Source organism: Benincasa hispida, chromosome 1, assembly GCF_027475165.1.
Source record: "Benincasa hispida cultivar pf3 chromosome 1, pf3_genome.v1.1, whole genome shotgun sequence".
Classification (NCBI taxonomy): Eukaryota; Viridiplantae; Streptophyta; class Magnoliopsida; order Cucurbitales; family Cucurbitaceae; genus Benincasa; species Benincasa hispida.
The window spans coordinates 20,812,175-20,832,003 of NC_143478.1; the positions used below are offsets into that span (position 1 = coordinate 20,812,175).

At 33.6% G+C, this 19,829-nt stretch overlaps 2 protein-coding genes and 1 non-coding gene across 3 annotated transcripts; 1 reads left to right on the forward strand and 2 right to left on the reverse strand.

The window, feature by feature from the left end:
• Positions 1 to 2,625: 2,625 nt before the first annotated feature.
• On the forward strand, positions 2,626 to 9,406 carry LOC120076871 (Galactose oxidase/kelch repeat superfamily protein). Its single transcript, XM_039030854.2, has 18 exons — positions 2,626 to 2,772; positions 3,012 to 3,199; positions 3,482 to 3,560; positions 3,654 to 3,812; positions 3,925 to 4,002; positions 4,164 to 4,268; positions 4,472 to 4,538; positions 4,612 to 4,673; positions 4,764 to 4,903; positions 5,071 to 5,197; positions 5,302 to 5,416; positions 5,899 to 5,987; positions 6,465 to 6,548; positions 6,639 to 6,696; positions 6,785 to 6,984; positions 7,261 to 7,755; positions 7,863 to 7,922; positions 9,016 to 9,406. Exons 2-18 carry the CDS (start codon positions 3,159 to 3,161, stop codon positions 9,094 to 9,096), a joined length of 2,040 nt encoding a protein of 679 aa, XP_038886782.2. The 5' UTR covers positions 2,626 to 2,772; positions 3,012 to 3,158; the 3' UTR covers positions 9,097 to 9,406.
• A 3,993-nt stretch (positions 9,407 to 13,399) lies between these two features.
• FASS (tonneau 2 (TON2)) lies at positions 13,400 to 19,537 on the reverse strand. Its single transcript, XM_039049669.2, has 12 exons — positions 19,146 to 19,537; positions 18,228 to 18,319; positions 17,837 to 17,899; positions 17,638 to 17,736; positions 17,119 to 17,277; positions 16,377 to 16,448; positions 16,128 to 16,260; positions 15,866 to 15,930; positions 15,023 to 15,098; positions 14,701 to 14,802; positions 14,316 to 14,505; positions 13,400 to 13,946 (listed from the first exon to the last, which is right to left on the reverse strand). The coding sequence occupies exons 1-12, from the start codon at positions 19,282 to 19,284 to the stop codon at positions 13,709 to 13,711; spliced, it is 1,428 nt and encodes a 475-aa protein (XP_038905597.2). The 5' UTR covers positions 19,285 to 19,537; the 3' UTR covers positions 13,400 to 13,708.
• On the reverse strand, positions 14,064 to 14,180 carry LOC120070436 (small nucleolar RNA snoR104). Its single transcript, XR_005479931.1, has one exon. It is a non-coding gene; the product is annotated as a small nucleolar RNA snoR104 (small nucleolar RNA).
• Positions 19,538 to 19,829: the final 292 nt, after the last annotated feature.

Consider the following 19,829-nt stretch of genomic DNA (forward strand, 5'->3'; position numbering starts at 1 on the left):
AAGAAATCCTGATGGTTCCCGATTTTTGTATTATTAAAAAAAACCATTAAATTACTATAATATCCTCATTCAATAACCTAAATGGATGAACAATGTAGATCTTGTTGATGAAATTCAATTAATTTCCTTCAATCATTCATTCATGTGGATTTTTGCTATAATTGTTTAAAATTATATTATCTACATAAGATTACATAACCAACCAACCAACCAAGAACAATGCCATTTAAAATGATTGATTTGACTTTAAATGGGCCCAGCCCAACTATTTGTTACCCCAAGAATCCTGGGGGCCCATGGAAGCCCACGGCAGTGTCAAGTCCATGTTTGACACGTGAGAATCCAGATTGGGCAGAATCCTGATACCCTTTCCTTTCTTTCCTTTCCTTTCCTTTCTTTCTTTCTTTTCAATTTTGCTCCATTTTCCAATATCTCTGACAATCTAGTCCCCATTTTTCTGATAATAACTAAAAAGTATCTTTAAAATATCATTTCCACCTTTTCTTTCTGGTCCCCATATTTCTTATAATTTGCTCTACTTTCGTATATTTTGATTTTATTGTACAAATGATTGTTTTGTTGACCCTTCCATCTCAATTTTTTTAATCACAATTTTAGCACAAGCATAATTTATGAAAAAAGTTACTTTTCAACTTTTGAAACCTATGTATAATTGAACTTTTAAGTTTTTTAAATTTAACCTGGTTTCGAATTTTTAAGAATAGATGTAATTGGTTATTTAGGCCCAATTTGATAATTATTTGATTTTTTATTTTTTTTTTTAAAAAATAAGATTACGAACACTACTTCCTCTTCCAGATATTTTTCTTTGTTATCTATCTTTTACTAGTAATTTAAAAAACTAAGTCAAGTTTTAAAAACTAAAAAAATAACTTTTAAAATATTGTTTTTGTTTTTCGAATTTGACTAAGAATTCAACTATGATACTTTAAAAAATGCAGATCATTTTAAGAAATTAAAAAGAAATAGATATAATTTTAAAAAACATAAAACAAAAAATTGTTACAAATGCTTAGTTTTCAATATGAATCTTTTTACTTCTTAAGTTTTCAAGTGTGAATTTAAAAATTCTATGAAGTGGTTTTTGTGAACATTTTAAATGTTTATATGATGTTTTATATTAGATCAATAATTTTTTTAAGTCAATGTAATTTTCTTTTTCTTTTTTTTTTTCCTTTTTTTTTGTAGCTAAGCATAATTTTTTGTTCAAATATCTTTGTAATATAGATTTTTTTTGTTAAGTGCAAAAAGTGGGAGTATGGAATTTGAACCTCCAACTTCAAAATAATGAGTAAATGTTAAATATGATTGAATTACAGTCATTTTAACATATAACATCGATATATTACTTTACAAATACAAATCAAAGTAGTTAATTCCTGACAATACGATTATTAACTATGTGGTCAACTTAAGCTCAGTTTGGTACAACGTTGTATTCTCATCCAATGGTTAGATATTAAGAAAAATGAACTATTTGTTCACTCTCTCTTTAATATATTTGAACCAATATAAACTTCCATTATTTTGAAAAATATAATAATGGTATATACAAAGATAACAAAAAAAAAAAAAAAAAAATCGAGTTAAAACTTTGTTTGATGAGTATATGATTTTTTTGTCAAGTTCTCAAAAATTATACATATAAAAATTATTTATACCTGGAAGTTTATTTATTCTATCATCTAATCCTTAGTAATTACAATTACAATCCAAAGTGAGTTTAACTCGACGACAATTGACATAACCTTTCACCTTAGAGATTGGAGATTTGATTCTTCATCTGCGTAATTACTATACTAAAAAAAAACATGTTTTAAACTTGAAAACTAAATAATAACAGTCATCATCATTATTTTTATCATCGGATATTTACCAAGTATTCAAATGTCACATTCTAAAAGATTACATCGATTTATAAGTTTAGTTCATAAATTTCGAAATTTGTGTCTATATGGTCTATAAACTTTTGAAAGTTTAGAGTCGAATTAGATGTAAAAGTTTACTAACTAATATCTTAAAGTTTTCAAAAACTTAATAAACACTCTATTAAAAAACAAACAAACTAAACAAGTAAATGTTAAACTTATAATTTAACATAAATTCGTAACTTGCAAACGTTTAGGGAAGGTGTATCACAATAAATAAAAGGTAATTTGGAAAGTGTGATTTTTTTTCTCCCTCTATGTTTGTTAGGTGATCAATTGAATTACATCCGAAAATTACGTTGTATTATTACTATAGTCATTATGATTATGATTATGGTTACTGTTTTAGAGAAAAAAAAAACTACGAATTCTGCTGTTATTGTTACGATTTGACTAGGGTAAAGATAACCATAGCGATAACAATAAATTTGATAAAATTATTAATTTTAGGTAAATACGATTAAAAATAATTTAATTACCTTTGTGATAACAATGGATTTGTTAATAAAATTCGATTAAGATTATAACAATTTTCATAACGAATTGAGCGGGTAAAATAAAATAAATAAGGGACCAAAAAATAATATTTATATATATAAAAAAAGAAGTAAATGCAGTGTGGCCCACCACTGTTTCTCTCTCGAGCAGATAAACCCCTCCTCCCTCCAAAATCAACGGTCATTTCTTTTTCTACTTCCTTCACTTCACTCTTCTTTTTGTCTGCTTCTTCACCTGCAAAAGCTTCACATGGCGCATTCTAGCATTCTCCGTTTTCCGCTATTACTACAAGACAAAGTCTATGCTAAACTGCGCCTCCTTTAAGGTCGCTTTCTTTCTTCCTTCTCTCTTCTTCCCCACTCGCATCTGAAAAGTGGACGAACGAAGCAAAAAGTAGCCGATCCTCCTCGGAGTTTGGCCTTTTTGCCGGATCCAATGTCTTTTTTATTGATTTCTTTCTATTTTTCGTTCTTCTGAGCTTTTCCATCGACATCGGCTTCAATTTCCAGCTTGCGTATTGAATACTTCTGTGCTCCGCTGTGGTTGTTTTGTTGCATTCCGCAGCTTCATCTGGACTCGACGAAGGTTTTTGTTTTTTGGTTCGCGGCTGTGTAGCTTCGTTTGCTGTTAATGTAGCTGTTTTCTCTTGAAGTGGTTAGGGTTTGGAGTTAGAGGAAGTTTCTTTTGGTGCTGGTGAAGAAGTTTTAGTTGATGAGAATGTTCGGGTTTCGAAGGCGAATGAAGCTTGGAAGGTGAGTGATTGTTCTGGTTTACATGTTGTTATTTTGTGATGGAGGAAATATTTGAAGCTTTTGTAGATTTATTTGACTTCTGAAATTTCTGGAGCGAGTTTTTTCTAGGAGTTTCGACGATATATCTAAGTAAATTGGTTCGTTGCTCCGTTGCTCCGTTGCTTCGTTGCTTCGTTTTGTTTTTACTTTTAGCTTCTCTATCTTGCTAACTACAAAGAAATGCGACTTAATGAGCCCACATTTTGCTTATTTTGATTGAAAATTTGTATTTCGTTACTGTAGATTGAAAGTTCAGCTTACGGATCCTGCTCAGGGAACTAGGAGTCCTATAAGACACCCCAAACGAGGGAGCAGCTCCAATGTAAGACTATTTTTTCTTTTTTCTTTTCTTTGGATGCTTTAGATTTGTGTTTGAAGTAGAATAGCTTGTTTCTTAAGCTCTCATTCCTTGCAGAGTGAATGTGCTGCACCGGCAAGTAGGCATTCTGAAGAGCATGATGATGGGCAACGAGCTTCTGACGTTCCTGATATTAGTAATAATGGTGCTTCGGGACAGTCTGAGAATTGGATGGTCTTGTCAATTGCAGGGGAAAAACCAGCTCCTCGTTTCAATGTATATTGTCTGGTTTCCATTGCCATTAATGAATTTTTCTTTGGTTTGGTCACGTGTGGTTCTTCTATTGTGAAGAAGGTGACTTGACTTTGTTGCTCTTTTCTTTTGACAGCATGCCGCAACTGTGATTGGAAATAAAATGATTGTTGTTGGTGGTGAATCTGGGAATGGATTATTAGATGATGTACAGGTAGGAAATCTTTTTTCTGTCTGAAAGATTCATTTTGCCTTGCACCAACATAGTAGCGCCAACAGAGTACAATATTAATTAATGGAGTTTAGTTTATGATGTGAGTCACTCAAGTGATTGCTTTGCCTGTGTGGATAGTGATTATTTCGTTTTCTATGCAGGTTCTTAATTTTGATAAATTTACTTGGAGCAGGGCCTCATCAAAGCTTTACCTATCACCTAGCTCACTGCCATTGAAGATCCCTGCATGCAAGGGTCACAGCCTGGTAAGTTGTAACAAATAACAATAGACAGCGACTGCATGTTTGTGTATATATATATTGTTGGAAAGCTATGCGTCCATGGAGACAAGTTCTAATGCACAATAGTGTCATCTATTTCACTCAGTACAGTGTGATCACGCACTCTATTGCATCTACTTTTGTTCAATTTGCATCTCTAAAATATATATCTGCTTTTGTTTTCTAAGGTTTCTTGGGGGAAGAAAGCTCTCTTGGTTGGGGGTAAGACAGAGCCAGGAAATGAGAGAGTGGCAGGTTAATATTCTACTTTTAATATTGATACTGCTTCTCCTTCTGTTTTGTAAGCTAATCTTTGTGGTGCTTGCAGTGTGGGCATTTGACACAGAGACAGAATGTTGGTCGCTGATGGAAGCAAAGGGAGATATACCTGTAATGTTTTATATTTTCTTTACCTTGTCAAATTTAAATGTTAGTGGAAATCTTTGTAATACAAATCCCCTACAACTTTAATTATTGCAGGTTGCTAGAAGTGGTCACACTGTAGTTAGAGCTAGTTCTGTTTTAATCCTTTTTGGAGGTGAAGATAGTAGGAGGAGAAAACTGAACGACCTTCACATGTTTGACCTTAAATCTTTTACTTGGCTCCCTCTACATTGCACGTGAGTAACCTTGGCGTTGGTTGAATTCTTAGTAGTACTTTTTCCTGAACTTTTGCATAATTAATGCTATGTTATTTTAAGAGAACCTTTAATTTTCCACTCTCTCTTACACAAATTGGGATATTAGATGTTTTCTTCTTCTCCTTATAATTTCTTATACATGTCAGAGGAACAGGACCTTCTGCTAGATCCAACCATGTGGCTGCTCTTTATGATGATAAAACTCTACTTATATTTGGAGGGACGTCAAAATCCCGGACCCTGAATGATTTATATTCCCTTGACTTTGAAACAGTATGTAAATATGCTTCCTTACAAAGTTGACCCTGACTATAGTCCAGAATGTCACTCGAATATAATCCTGATTCTATGTAGAACTATTTTTGTACCTTTGCCAGATGGTATGGTCAAGAATAAAGGTACGGGGTTTCCATCCATCACCAAGAGCTGGTTGCTGTGGCGTTCTGTGTGGAACTAAATGGTGCATAGCAGGGGGTGGAAGCAGAAAAAAGAGTATGTTCATGGTCAAAAAAGCAAATGCTTGAACCTCTTCTCTTGCTTAATTTTTTTGTGTCGTATTTGAGATCAATGTGATTTAATGGAATTATAATATTACTCTCTCTATGGTCTATTTCATATCAAGATATCTGGTTTTGATCCTCAGCCATGTGTAATTCAATAAATCTTAAGTCAATTTCTGGAATAAGATGATGATACTCGCTATTTACCCTTTAAATTATTCCAAGTTTGGCAACTACTGATGATTGCATTTCAAGTTTCCATTTTGGTTAATATCTTCCTATAAAAAAAGTTGTTCAATATCTTCAAACCCTTGGCACATCTATCAGAACCCTTTTCACTCCCTTTTTCTTTTAATGTTGGTTTTATCACTGTGTACAGCATTAAATAATAATGCGTACTCAAAAATTACATGATGTATCTTTTTTACCATGAACTGATTTCTCTCTTTCTCATTTTTTTCCCTCCGCTCCCAGGACATGCGGATACTTTGATCTTTGATGTGCTGAAACTCGAGTGGTCTGTTGCTGTCACATCACCCCCATCTTCTGTCACCACCAATAAGGTTAGTGGGGAAGATTTTTAATTTGCTTGTTGCTGTATGGTGGCCAGTTGCTATTTAATAGTTCTTTATATTCCCTCTAGAAGGGAAAACTTGATAATGGAACTTTATTATTGTTTTAATCAATTCTTGCGGTGAACTCAGAGGATGGTCACTGCTTAGTGCACATTTTTTTGTTAGAAATTTTATGTTTTGGGCCTGCAATCTCTTTTCATGATCAGTGATTAAAAGCCTGGCTTTGAATCAAACAATCTTTTTTGGACATTATTTTGCCAGTAGCACATAGTCACACACTTTCCAAGTAGGTCTTTCACCTTGAATGTGTATAATTGTTTCGATCGTATACCATCTATCCTTAAAAAAAAAAAAATTATATTATGGGAAAATCATTTGAAGTTAATATATTGTGTTAACAACCAAACTCTTACTTTGTGCAACAACCATTCTTGAATGGATACTTAAAGATAGATGTGTTATTAGGGTTTCAGCTTAGTGCTCGTGCAGCACAAGGAGAAGGATTTTCTTCTAGCATTTGGGGGATCCAAAAAGGAGCCATCAAATCAGGTAACGTTCAATATTATATTAAGTATTATTCTTTTACTCGCCGAAATGTTAAATTGTTTTCTTATAATTCTCCCTTCATGGTTGTCCCAGGTTGAAGTATTGACCATGGAAAAGAAGGAACCATCTTTGAGGCACCGATCCAATCCCAGTAAAATCCCAGAAACTTTTAGTTCAATTCAAGTATTTTTTTTTTCAACTTTGCATGGAAACTTAATGATGCTTCCTCACACGTTCAGTTGACTCAACTGCTAGACAAAATCTAGCTTCTGCTATTGAACATGGCTCTGGAAGAAAATCCATTTCAGAGACCTCACTTGTTGATCCGAATCCTATTCCTGGAAATATTTCACTCCGCAAGCAATTTCATAACGATGAAGCTTTCGACAAAACTACTAAGATAACCAAGACTCCAGAAGATGATTCCTCCACTTCTCAGGTAATTCCAGTTGGTTATATTGTTATCACTCTCCATTATGCAAGTAATACCTATTGAGCTCAATAGTGTATTTATATTTATTGATCTTGGCACTTTTATGTCTCTCCTTTTAGTCCTAACCTTCACTGTTTGATAAAGTTCCAGTTATTGTAGGATATTGTTTGAATTTTGCCTCCCATCTTTCTGCATATTTCATTAGGAAAAAGTTTAAAGTGATGTGAATCCCTTGCGTTTATTTTTTAGCAAATTTCATAAATTCATGACTGGTTGGTGTAGGTAACAGAAAACAAGTTGACTCAATCTGGAGGTGAATACCATGGGGAGACACTGCCTTCCGTATACGAGTATGAAAGCTCAAATCCCTTCAAGGAAGGAGTTGGATATCATCCCATCGATAATACTGATCTATTCAGTGAAAACAGTGGTAAAATAGTAACGTCATCCACTTTTTCAAGTATATATCAATTCTATGAAGCGAAAATGGCGGCCTTAATTAGAAAGAATGGAGTTCTCGAAGGGCAATTAGCAGCAGCCATGGCGAGCCGAGAAGCGGTGGAGAAAAATTTGTCCTCTGCTCTAAAGATCCGGCAGGAGATGGAGAAAAGAATAGCTGATATGATAAAGGAGATGGAGATGCTGCGAGATAAGCTAGCAGGAGTAGAAATAGCAAAAGAAGAAGCTAATAGTCTGTCAAATATTGTCCACTCTGACAATGTACGCCTTGAACATGATGTTGCTTTCCTCAAAGCAGTTTTGGATGACACCCAGAAGGTATTATTATTCTCGTATCGTGGTACGGTCTACGGTCATGCCGTACTGTATACCTACGAATTTATGTGCCATGAGGCTCAAGTATTGGACCTTATTTTTTGCTGTAGGAGCTTCATTCTACTAGAGGAGTCCTTGCTGGAGAAAGGTCAAGGGCGTTCCAACTACAGGTACTCAAACTAGCTGGAACTGTGCTCTTTTTCTCTCTACCATTTAATTTCGTTCTTGTGAACATAGTAACCAAGCAGGTTACTTGGGGCATATTTGAAATTGATTTTGAAATAGTTGAAATCATGTTTAAAATCAGTTCAAAACACGTTAATGTCTTGAAATAAAATTTGATTTAACATCATGTTTAAAAGTGTAAAATTAAATTTCAAATTGACTTCGAATGATTAAAAACTTGTTTCGAAGTGATTCTAATTCTTGAATAATGACAACACTGGTTTTATGACCATTTCATAATCACTTCCAAATACCCTCTTGACATCTATGGCAACCGAGCACCAAATTGAATGTTTGCTCTACAACGTGCTTTCAATGTTGGTGCTTTGTAAGAAGCACATTCATCATACTTCTTTTATTCTATTCCAATTGGGGGTGGAAATGGTTTGGTTTGATTCAGTTTGGTGGTCAAATCGAACCGAACCGAATTTTCTAATATGTGAAACCGAATCGAATTGATTTATTGGTTCAAACTGAACCGACCGAACTGTATATATGCGGTTCGGTTCGGTTTTAAATTTGGTTTTGGTATTTTAAAAAGTCTATGTTATAATTTTTTAAAAATTTAAAAATGGTTCAGTTTGATTTGGTTTTGGTATTTTAAAAAAATCTATGTTATATTTTTTTTTTAAAATTAAAAAGCGGTTTGGTTTGGTTCGGTTTTAAACTCGGTTTTGTTCTTTCAATTTAAAACGGTTCGATTTCAAATTCGGTTTTCGAAATTGAAACCGAACCAAACCGAATTTATTTTGTTTCAAAATTTCTTCAAACCGATCCGAACCACATTTTTCAGTTTCACTTAGTTTTCGCTTCGGTTTTTAGAAACAGTTCAATTTTTGCGGTTTGAATGGCCATCCCTAGTTCCAATAGTCAGCAATTGTGTGGTTACGATTATCCCCGGGTAACATTTTACTTAGTTGGAAAGCCTTTATTTGGTGGGATTCTTTTGAGCTTGATCTTTTTATATATCCTAATATTTGTTTTCCCCGCAATGATAGCAGTTGTTTGGATCTAAAAAAGTCAATTGTATGGTTACAGGTAGAGGTATTCCATCTAAAGCAAAGATTGCAATCCATGGAGAACCGAGCACCAACGCCGAGGAAACCGTTCCACATGTAGCAATACGATTCAAACAACCTGAATCAGCGTTGAAAGCATGGTAGGTTCATGTAAATTAAAACGATTCTAATTCTAGATGAAGAGATTAAAGTTGCCAGAAATAAGAGCTTATTGGAATAAAATCCCCCCTTGAGGCAGCAGAAGTAAGATTTTGGAATAGAAATATTTGTCCACAAATTTGTTCCCACCATTAGGCTTAGATTGTGGTAGTTGTAGTTCTAGTTGTAGTTTGTAGTGTCGGGTTTGAAACCTTGTATTGATCCAGTAAGTGTAAAAAGAGTATGCCTCAATTATTCATCTATTTTTTTTTTTCTCTGCTGGCAAATTCCATTTAGAAGACCCTACAGGAACACACAAACACTTTTACCAATTTCTTTTCGTTTTTATATTTTTTTAAAAAGCCTTTAGTAATCACAGATGTATTGCCTTTACAAATTTGTCAGACGAAATGTCTATATTAAAAGACAGCATATGAAAGTAATAAGAATAATTAAGAAATTTTCGTGAAGTTTGTCACAATTTTGTACATGTAGATATTTTAATAAGTATCAATTTAGTCTTTTTACCTTTTATAATGCCATACCTTTTACAAGTTGAGATTTAATGACAGTCATATAATAAAAAATTCACAACTAAGTTGAATGAAATTTTAACGATAGTTGCTATAAATTAATATAAGCTTGAAAGTAGAAAGACGAAATTGTCGCATGTTAAAGTTTAAAGACTAAGGTTCCGGTTGGTAATAATTTTGTTCTTCGCTTGTTATCTACTTTTCACTAATGATTTAAAGATCTAATCAAATTTTAAAAACTAAAAAAAAAAAAATAGTTTTTAAAAAGTTTTTTTTTAAAAAAAATTAACTAAGAATTCAATCATTGTAATTAAAGAAATATGCAAATCAAATGTGCATGAAGTATGTTTAATTTTCAAAAACAAAAAATCAAATGGTTACCCAACGAAATTTAAATTATTACAAATTTTAAAGTATAAAGAATCTATGGGTACACATCAAATTTTAGTGACTAAATCATGAAAGTAAAATTATCGAAAGTAACATTGAACTTGCAATGGTATTGACTTGAGTATAAATCCATTATAATTTAGGGAATTGAAGCGTATGACAAAATTTAGGGTTTCGTTTTGAAAAATAGTAAAATCAACCAATAATAAAACTTTTAGCAATTCATGTGACATGCACATGACTACAAATTTCTAAATACCTAATTTGCCCTTGTCTGGTTCATAGTTTAACTGACCTCCAGATTTTTCTACCAAATGTTATATTTTAAATTTCCATAAATGATCAAATTTCATTTTATCTAATCAAATTTCATTTTATCTAATCAAATTTCAAATTTATTCTAATTTTTGAATTGTTTCATAATTTTATACATATTCTTAATAAATTTATTCTAATTTCCATAAGTGTTTATCGATTTAGGTTTTCTTATGGTTTTTTCCACAAGCTATTGTTTTTGTTATGGCTTTACACTTCTCTTTTCCTTTTTTTCTCTTTTCCTCTTTCCATCGATTTTCCTCTTTTCCTCTTCATTTGTTCTTGTATTACGATTGAATCTTTTTTTGTTTCATTATTATAATCACATTTCTTTGTTTTTCAGCCAAAGAAGATGAAATCTTGTTTATCGGAGAGAATAAAAGTTAGACACTACAATAAATCGGAACTTCCACGGTTGGGAGAACGTTGGAGAATTGGAGTTATGATTTTTGTGTGGTGGTTGACTATTTTCTAGTGTACCTGTGAATCTTGCGAATACATTATACATTTGAATAATAATTAAATAGAAACATAACCTTTTTTCAACCTTCTAAGCACATTATTATCAATTTTGGTTTAATTCTTTTTCAATTGCTTTAACTTTTTGTTACCAGATTTAGTTTTATTTAAATATTTTTCCATTAGTTTAAACATGTTATTATCAGCTTCAAAACGTATCATAAAGTTAAACATATTTCCAGTTTGCCCTAGATGAGAGTTGAAATTTAATTAATATACGTTTATAGATACAGTGTAATTGTAACATGAAATTGTGAGATTAACTAATCTACATTTACACCTACATTGTAATATAGAGTTATGGCATTTTAATCTTCATTTTTCGTATTTGCATATTTAAATTATAGATTCTCCTAATTTTTATCCAACAATATCTATTTGAATCTATCTTTTGTTATTAGATTCTGTTTTATCTTCTTTGTTATATGTTTATATATTTTGTTATTATATTAATTTTTTGTGTGTATATTATTACTATTTATATACTTATTTATTATTTTAATAAGACTTGTTTTATAGTGTTTCATTTTAATTTTTTTTTAAAAAAACTACTTTATAATTTTTGTAAAAAAAAAAAAAATAGGCAGTTTGTTCCCTACATGTTTTTTTTTTAAAAAAAAAAAAAAAATCCTCCTACTTTATCTCCCTCTTATGCCATTTATGCCATCGTTTTATTTCTCACTTTCCTATTTCCTAATTGCAGTAAGCTTGTAAACCATCACCCTCTGCCACATTTTAGTTTGCATGACTGGCTCATTATCGACTGGTTCTCTAAGCAGCGCCACCAATAGTGACCATCGCACCACAGATACGCCATCGTGATCGTCCATTGAAGATGCCGCAAATTGTTTCTTGGTGAGGCCCATATCGACAGTTTTTAGATTTTCGAACCATTCCTAAAATTTTGACCATGCTATTTGCTTTTTAGTTTTGATTAAGATTTTTTTTTTTTTCCCTAAAAGTTTAGGTAGAGGGTATTTGCAGTTTTGAGTTGGTTTTTTATGCATAGTCTATCTTGTATTCAATTTGTTAAGCTTTGAGGTATTTTGGTCATTTACCAATTTGTATTTTTTATTATTTAAATTTATTTTGCTATTTTTATAATTCAAAAACCTTACAACCATTTTTTTTCAAATAAAACTTTAAATTTTGTTATTTCTCTTGAAGGGATGTCATGGACGTTAAAACTTGAAATGAGTGTTAGTGGTAAGTTCCAATTTTCGTTTTTTCACATCTCTAAGTTCTTGGACAGTTTTCATTGGGCCACATGACCACACCACAACCTCTCATTAAATAGAATTCAATCCATCAACTTCTCCATAATGGATTGAAATCGATATTCCCCTTTTTTAGGTCAGTTTTTACTCGCTTGGATTTTGACGTCTAAATGCGTAATGCTGATACAAAACTATCATTTTCATTTACGCAGTACCCAAAACAGGCAAAGACTCACATTTGCATGCAAATCCTCACACCCCAATTTTGAAATGAATCAGGATATCTCAACACATCTATGTAACGGATACTCGAACTCCATGCTAGGGTTGCAAACAAAACATATTAGTAAAGATTCGTTAAGTGCTTTTAGGCATGCTGATGAGAAGAATGATTAGATAATTAATATATTTAGTTAATATCTGTCTAGTTCTTACTTTAGATTAATTAGGGTTTAATATTAGTTATTTCAGAATTAATGAGTTAATTATCTTTTTATTTTTGTAAGGCTATACATAGCCACTAGGTTGTAAAATATGGAGCTTTTTGAATATCATTTTAATATAGAATTTGTGTTCACTAGGAGAGTTTCTCTAACTTTTGGGATGGATTCCCCTGGTTTGGCCACATTTGGCTAATATCTCAACCCGCTGCATCACCAAGTTCATCACCAGGTTGGGAAATCCATCCCTAATTGGCCATAGAGAACCAAATATTCTATCTCAAATTGATAATAAAAAAATTCCCTATTACTGCAGCCAAAAAGTGGCTATATAGTCTTAAAAGGAAGTGTGAAAATGACTAATAAAACACTAATTAATTTAAATTAAAAACTAAACAAATTAACTAAAATATACTAATTATCAATAACACACTTATCATACCCAAAAGCACTTCTTCAAAACATGCTTTTTCAAAATCATGTTTAAGAGTAACATAAATAAAAGCATTTCTAGGAAGAAAAAAAGGAACTAAAAGTACAATATTTTTTGTCCAAGAGCTAAACTTGGTACACTTCAGCTAAAACCACTTGCTAAACAGTACTTTCTTCACATGACCTAAAGGCTAATCTAACTTGTTAGGGTTGCTTAGCAAGCAGAACAAGTTATCAGTAAACCTAACTGCTAGGATGGCAAAAGAAACTCTTAAGCCTAGCAAAGAAAATTAGTAAATCTAACCAAAATTTTATGTTACTTCCAAGCAAGCGCAAAACAACTTTGGTTGCATACATAAGAGAGGTTAGTAAATCTAATGGTGTCAATAGAAAGTCGGCAAAGCATAGAGATGATCACCTTTGTGCTTCGAAACGCCTTTATAATAATAATCTTGGTGTTTCTCCATGGAGGCTTCAGTTGTGCTGTATACATTGATTTACACCCAATATTTTGGCTCTGTTTTCACATCCAAGTACAACTATAAAAAACAGTCAGAATTAGAACAGCATGTTAAAATTTAGCATATGTACCTCAAACATGATAAGTAGTACATCAAAGCAGTTATCTACTTAAAAAAAAGTTCGAACGTATCGACTTGATGATTCATGTTGCAATCCCAAACTTTAGAGGAGATTTCCAGGTTAGCAGAGGAAGGCTTTTTAGTCATTCATTCTTCTTCTGGTTCTTCTTCTTCTTGGAGAAGGTTTTCTCTATTATCATGAGCCCAGAAACCACGTACGTCAATTAGCATGCTCGCAACTGTGCCACCTTGCTTGCAGTTCAGTAGATCAGTTGAAGTAATTTTTAGAGGGTCAACTGGCTTGACCATGTCCCATATCTCATCTCTAACATCTTCGATGCACAACTCATAGTTTCCACCCTCTATCCATTTTTGATGCACATCTCTGTATCATGGGGAAAAAATTATTTCATCATAAAATGCAATTTTCACCTAGCAAAAGAGATTGCACAGTATGCAACTACTGAAAGTGCTTCATACAAGTAAAATAATAATGTGTACTTTATGTTTCTGGTATTATGAGGCTTGTAGAATTTGCTCGATTCTACAAGCAGGAAAATACAGATGTTTCATGTAGGAAGATTGTATCAGGTAACATCACAGCTTTTGGATGTTCCCCTTCTTTAACTTCCTTCATTTGAGTAGGAACTTAGTTGACAGGATTTTACCAAGAAACTGGATTTGAATCTAGAAGTGCTTGAAAAAAGTCAAACAAACTAAGATCCTCCCCTCGAAGAAATTAAATTGTCTTTACCTGAAAAGAGTGTGAATATCCACAGTTGTAAGGTAACCTCTCCCATGAAGGTCAAGACACCGAAATAAATATGTCAACCCTTCGGGAGTGTCTTTGTTTTCAAGGGCAAGGACAAAGTCCAGAAAACTATCAAAGTCCATTTCCCTTGTGTTTCCTCCACCTTTGCTTCGACGAACATGCTCATCAAATACTATTGAAAGAGAATTATTAGCTAACAGACAGACAACTAGCTGTTTTATAAAATGAGGAGAAGATAAACATGATAATGGCATTTGAAGCATATTTTCCTAAGAATTAAGATAATTGAAAGAGCATAGATGGAAGGATGGCAAATGATGACTGGTGAGTTTATAGAATTATACTAGGTGAATGAAACAGGACAAACCTCTTTCAATGAAAATTTCAGTCAAAGTCCCATCAGCATATTCTCGAAGCTCTTGCTTGCTTAATGTTCCATTCATATCTTTATCAAGGGCCAGAAACATGTCTGTAGGAATAAAAGTACAGTCGGCATGACAGCAACTAAAAGCATAGACTCTTTTCCAGATTAACCACATGCATACAAGACACTAGAATCTTGGCAGAATTAACAGCATATAAAGACTTGAAAAGAACAACTAAAATACTTCAAACAAAAAATTACTACATGGATAAAGGAAATAATATTGGGTGAATAGTTAAGTAGGAATAGGATGAATGTTACTCACCACAAATGCGTTGAGCAGATGTTAGGGAGAACCAGTTCTCTGCTTGTTCAGTATCAGTAACTTCTTCCTCAGTTTCCTATAAAATAGATAATGCGTTAAAATTATAATATATCTGCATGTAATTCAGTAAACTGTATATTCTTGAGTCAAAGTGCACAAAACACATTTCCGTTGTTGCTGTTTTATCAACATGGACGGGGGTTTATTTTGTTGTTCTCATACTCTCAGTCTTTACAAACTTTGTCCAAGTGCTTTATGTAAAAGTATAAATTACTAGCACTTTAGTAACACGTATATCATAACAAATGTTCTTGTTTTCTACAAAGTGCTAGTGTGTGCTTATTGGTCAAACATTTAAAACCAAACTTTTTCCAAAGCCCTTTATGTTACATCAAAACGTGAAAATCTCGAGTTAAAAGTGCTTTTGGCCATGACAGAAGCATTACCAAACCCAAACAAGCCCTGAACCCTAAAATCTCTCTACATCCTTCTTAAAGATAGTCTAAAGCATAGATCACTGAAAAATGAATTCGATCACTGCTTCATAATGGCTTTCTATCCACTCATGTCATAAACCACAAATGAATAATTGTGTTCTACATTGGTTCATTTTGGTGTATGAACATATTTAGCTTTTTGCAATTAAATTGTCATATCATGAAAATACGGAACTCTTGTATCAGGAAATTAGAATCTTTCAGATTTTCACACAAGTATTACGAAATTCATTTTTATCTGTAAATTTAAGTTTACGTTTTGTCTTGACCAGAGCCATAGGTTAACACCAAAAGCCAATTTGGTATTTGATAACATAAGCATTTAGCGTAACAATGCATGATCTACCTGATGCAGTTCCATTAATTCCTGCAGACAATTACTGAGCAGCACTTTCTTTATGCAGGCTTTTCCTACAAAAGCAACAATGAAGTCAGGAAGACCCTTTATTTACAAGCTGTACACAAATTATAGAGTTCATGAATCGAGAGCTATTTATAATTAGCAATGTTACCATAAAAGAATAGATATTTTAGGGATAAGGATTTAAGGAAGGAACTATGTAACATTTTGATAACACGTTCCTAACATAATAAGGCTGTTGGCGAACCTCTTCTTGCAGGATCACAAAAGAAGAAGAATTTGCGAGCAGCTATACGACAATATGTTTGCACAAAAGATGCAGGAATATCTCGCAGTTGAGCCAAATTTGGAATAAGACCTCTGATATAGCCCTCCATTTCCTGCAAAAAGATAATTGAGCATTCATTACTTTACTGTGGTTACATACGTTGCTACTGGAACAAAATAAAATATCATATCCAGTCTTTGAACACATAAATATGCAGAAGGCTCATACATGAGGTTGAAGGAAACCATCAGAATCCTCATCAAGTTCACTCATATCAATTCTGGCTTGAGTAAGCGAGACCTGCAGAATAAAAAGAGAATCACACAGGAAATCACACATCAAATTGACATGGAAGAAGAAAAGCCTCCAAACATCTCAACATCCTTTCATTTTTTTCTCAATGAAAGCTGTTGTTCTTATAAAAAAAAATCTCAATATCCTTCTCTCTAGCACTTACTTTTTTTATTTTATTTTTTTAAAAAAAAAAATCCTACACAAATAAGAGCCTTTTATTCAGCAGAGAAACCTAAAAGAAATTTATTCAAGTTCCACTCCCTTGGAATGCTTGTGCTTCGTGCATAAAGTATGCAAACTTTTGAGGATGAAGTGGAATGCTGAAAAGATTTTTTCTTTCTTCTTTTTGATTGAAAGAATGCTAAAGGATATCATGTAACTTAATAACTTCAACAGAGTCCCATATGAAAATTCAATTGGCAAAGACTATTCGGATTAAAGCAAACATCTTGGGTCCCAATCCCCCACTTCCACTTGCTTTCGTTAAACAAAGATGGAGAAAAATTAGCAGTGATACCTTGACATCAAAAAGTTGCAAGGGGTAAAAAAGAAACATGATGACCATTGACTTCTAAATGCAGTTGATTTCAATCAACGTCATTTATACTTCCTCATACATTGAAATGACAGCATATTGTTTATAGCACATTGTTATTTCCATAGGGTATAAACTCACCGTTCTCATCACATAAAGGTAGAAGGGAAGGATAGCAATTCTTCCAGACTCATCTTTCTCAAACTTCATGAAATTAGAGGGACTGAAAAATCGCCGGCATTTAGGTCCTATTTGCTCAGCACATACTGAAGCAATGTGGCAAAAATCTTCATAGTTCATCTACAGATTGAAAAATTAGAGAACAATTACGCATTACTATAGATCCAGCGTAACATGATGCAGTCATAAAATCTCAAGAAAATATATGAACTTTAAACTAATACAAACAATTCTCTGTTGTACATGTACACTTGTCCTGCGAACTTTAAACTAATACAAACAATTCTCTGTTGTACATGTACACTTGTCCTGCTGAACATCGCTAAGACTAAACTATGTGAGCCTATCTGGAAAAGATTTTAATAACAGTCCTGAGTCGATCCTAGTCGCCAAGTGAATTTCAGCTTGAGGCGTATAACAGACTAGTAGATAAAAACTAACATTGCATGTTGCATAAAAATATCAAGAAAGAAATATTACCTTTTCTGCACCAGTTGCGTCATCAATTACACAGTTTTCCCTCAGGCAAACCCACATTGCATCTAGATCATCAGCATTTAACAGAAGGTCTGATTGTTTCTGAACAGGAAGAATGTGTTATGCAGAAAGCTCAATATTAGTGTTCATGCAGATAAATCTATGCGACATCAATCATTGAAATGATAAAGAGTGATCATACCCTCAGGAATCTATACTTGGCAAGTCTCTGAACCCTGTGGCTGATGGATCCCTCCTCAGGTTTCTAAAGAAGATAAAAATGCAAATTCAATGAAACAAATCAAAATAGACAACACGACTAAGTTATGGGTTTGCACTCTTCTACCCTGCATATCTATGCACCTCAAGGAAGGGGAAAAACAAACAATAATATGCAAAATTGTTTGCATCTCTTCTACCCTGCATCTCCGTACACCTCAGAAAAACATTAGTATGCAAAATTGCATCTCTACTACCCTGATGTCAAGAGTACATTAGGACATTATAAAGCATCCCTGTTTCTACTCAGCATCAAAAGACTAACTATGCAGTAGAGTTTACTCTTAGAACACGTGAACTATGATCACACATGCCTTCTTATAAAAACTTGGGATTGTACCAGCTTCAGCAGCTTTCCGTTGCTTCTCTTTGAAAATATCAAGTAGAATTTTTTTTGTCTCAAGCTCTACAAAAAAGAGGGGGAAAAAAGAAATTAAGTTCCCCATTTCACTGTCATGCTTTTTTATAATATTCATGTTTAGTTTTTCAGATACACAGTAATCAGGATGCAAGAGCAGTAAGAGTGGGAGAGGAGAAAACAGAAGAAGAAGATTAACAAGAAGAAGAAAGGAGCTCGTCGTTGTCAGATCAGAATCATCAGATGCACTAATTGCCAGATCATAATCAAGGATTTCCTTGAGGAATCTCGGCTAGAAAATTCAATAAATTCTATAACGAAATAGATCCAAGAGGAAGGATAATCATTAAGAGTCTCCAAAATCTACTTAGTGAATGCTTAAAGCACCATGAATTTTGCATATGGACGGACATGCATGTTTAAAAGGGTCAAAGTACAAGATCAATGTTCAAATGTAAAATAAAGGTTCTTCGATGACTGTAACAAAAAATGAATGCAATTGAGGAGCCATGCATTTGCTGCTTTTGAAATGAACTCAATATGCAATAACCCAAGTTGACTTGAAACAGCTAATGCAGCGCTTGATCCAGTTCAGTTTTTGATGCCTCTACAAACAAACTGAGTATTGGATTTTTTATCTTTTGTTCCTGAATGCTGAGTACTCCACGTTTTACACCAAAACATTACAGATTCAAAGTATTGAAATAACTTTCGATTTTCCTCATTATGTGCAATTGAGTTAGTCCTCGTAGTATACTTCACGACAATGTAACTACCAAATGGAGATAATTATGAAACAAGTGAGATAAAGTAGAACCGCGTCCATGAAAATTGAAAATTAACTGAAAGCAAGAAGAACGAGAAATGTACGAACCCATCAAAGCTTCAGATCCCAGCCCGGTGCCGGTTCCGATGAATCTCCGGAGGTTTCTAACCCACGGCATAGACGAAGCTGGAGGGATCTTCCGTTGCGGAGCGTCGTGGCCTTCGCCATCACTGGAACCACTGTACATAGTTGAGTAACAACCGCGGGAGCTTTAAAGGTTAGGCAAAGAAGTGGAAATTGGAATACGACTGCAAAATTCAGACTGAAAAAGCCTCTCAACCGCCGGAGAGGCTCCAGTGAGAAACCCTAGCTCCGATCGAGCCGCAGGTGGGTGGGTGGAAGGTGGTTCACGGATGAATGAACTCGGTTTTGTGCGTTCTGTCTCTATGGGTTGCTGATTAAATTTACTCGCCACTCACAGATCTCTCTAAATCGATAATTTTTTTTTAAAATAATGTTTTCTAATAAATAATGACAAAAATAGGATTGGAAAAATATTCTCAAAAATAGTTATTTAAATCGTGTACCAGGTATACGATTATCGGGTACATGATAAGCCATAAATCGTGTACGATTACACAAGTACCTGGCCACTTGGCACGTCCAGCCTGGCGTGGCAGTCATGCGAGGGAATCGTGTACTGGGTACACGATTACCGGGTACACGACTTCCTCGCATTAAAAACTCCGCCCACCCCTTCTTCTTCCTCACCGAAACGACCCCTTCTTCTTC

What these genes read in the sequence shown, in the direction of transcription:
- LOC120076871 (XM_039030854.2), top strand. Translation starts at nt 3,159, where the DNA reads ATGAGAATGTTCGGGTTTCGAAGGCGAATGAAGCTTGGAAG. An exon ending in GATTATTAGATGATGTACAG is followed by an intron (nt 4,003 to 4,163) that starts GTAGGAAATCTT and finishes TTTTCTATGCAG; the next exon opens with GTTCTTAATTTTGATAAATT. An exon ending in ATGATTCCTCCACTTCTCAG is followed by an intron (nt 6,985 to 7,260) that starts GTAATTCCAGTT and finishes TGGTTGGTGTAG; the next exon opens with GTAACAGAAAACAAGTTGAC.
- FASS (XM_039049669.2), bottom strand. Translation starts at nt 19,284, where the DNA reads ATGTACAGTGGTTCCAGTGATGGCGAAGGCCACGACGCTCCGCAACGG. An exon ending in ATCTGCTCAACGCATTTGTG is followed by an intron (nt 14,803 to 15,022) that starts GTGAGTAACATT and finishes TTATTCCTACAG; the next exon opens with ACATGTTTCTGGCCCTTGAT. An exon ending in GATATTCACACTCTTTTCAG is followed by an intron (nt 13,947 to 14,315) that starts GTAAAGACAATT and finishes CCCATGATACAG; the next exon opens with AGATGTGCATCAAAAATGGA.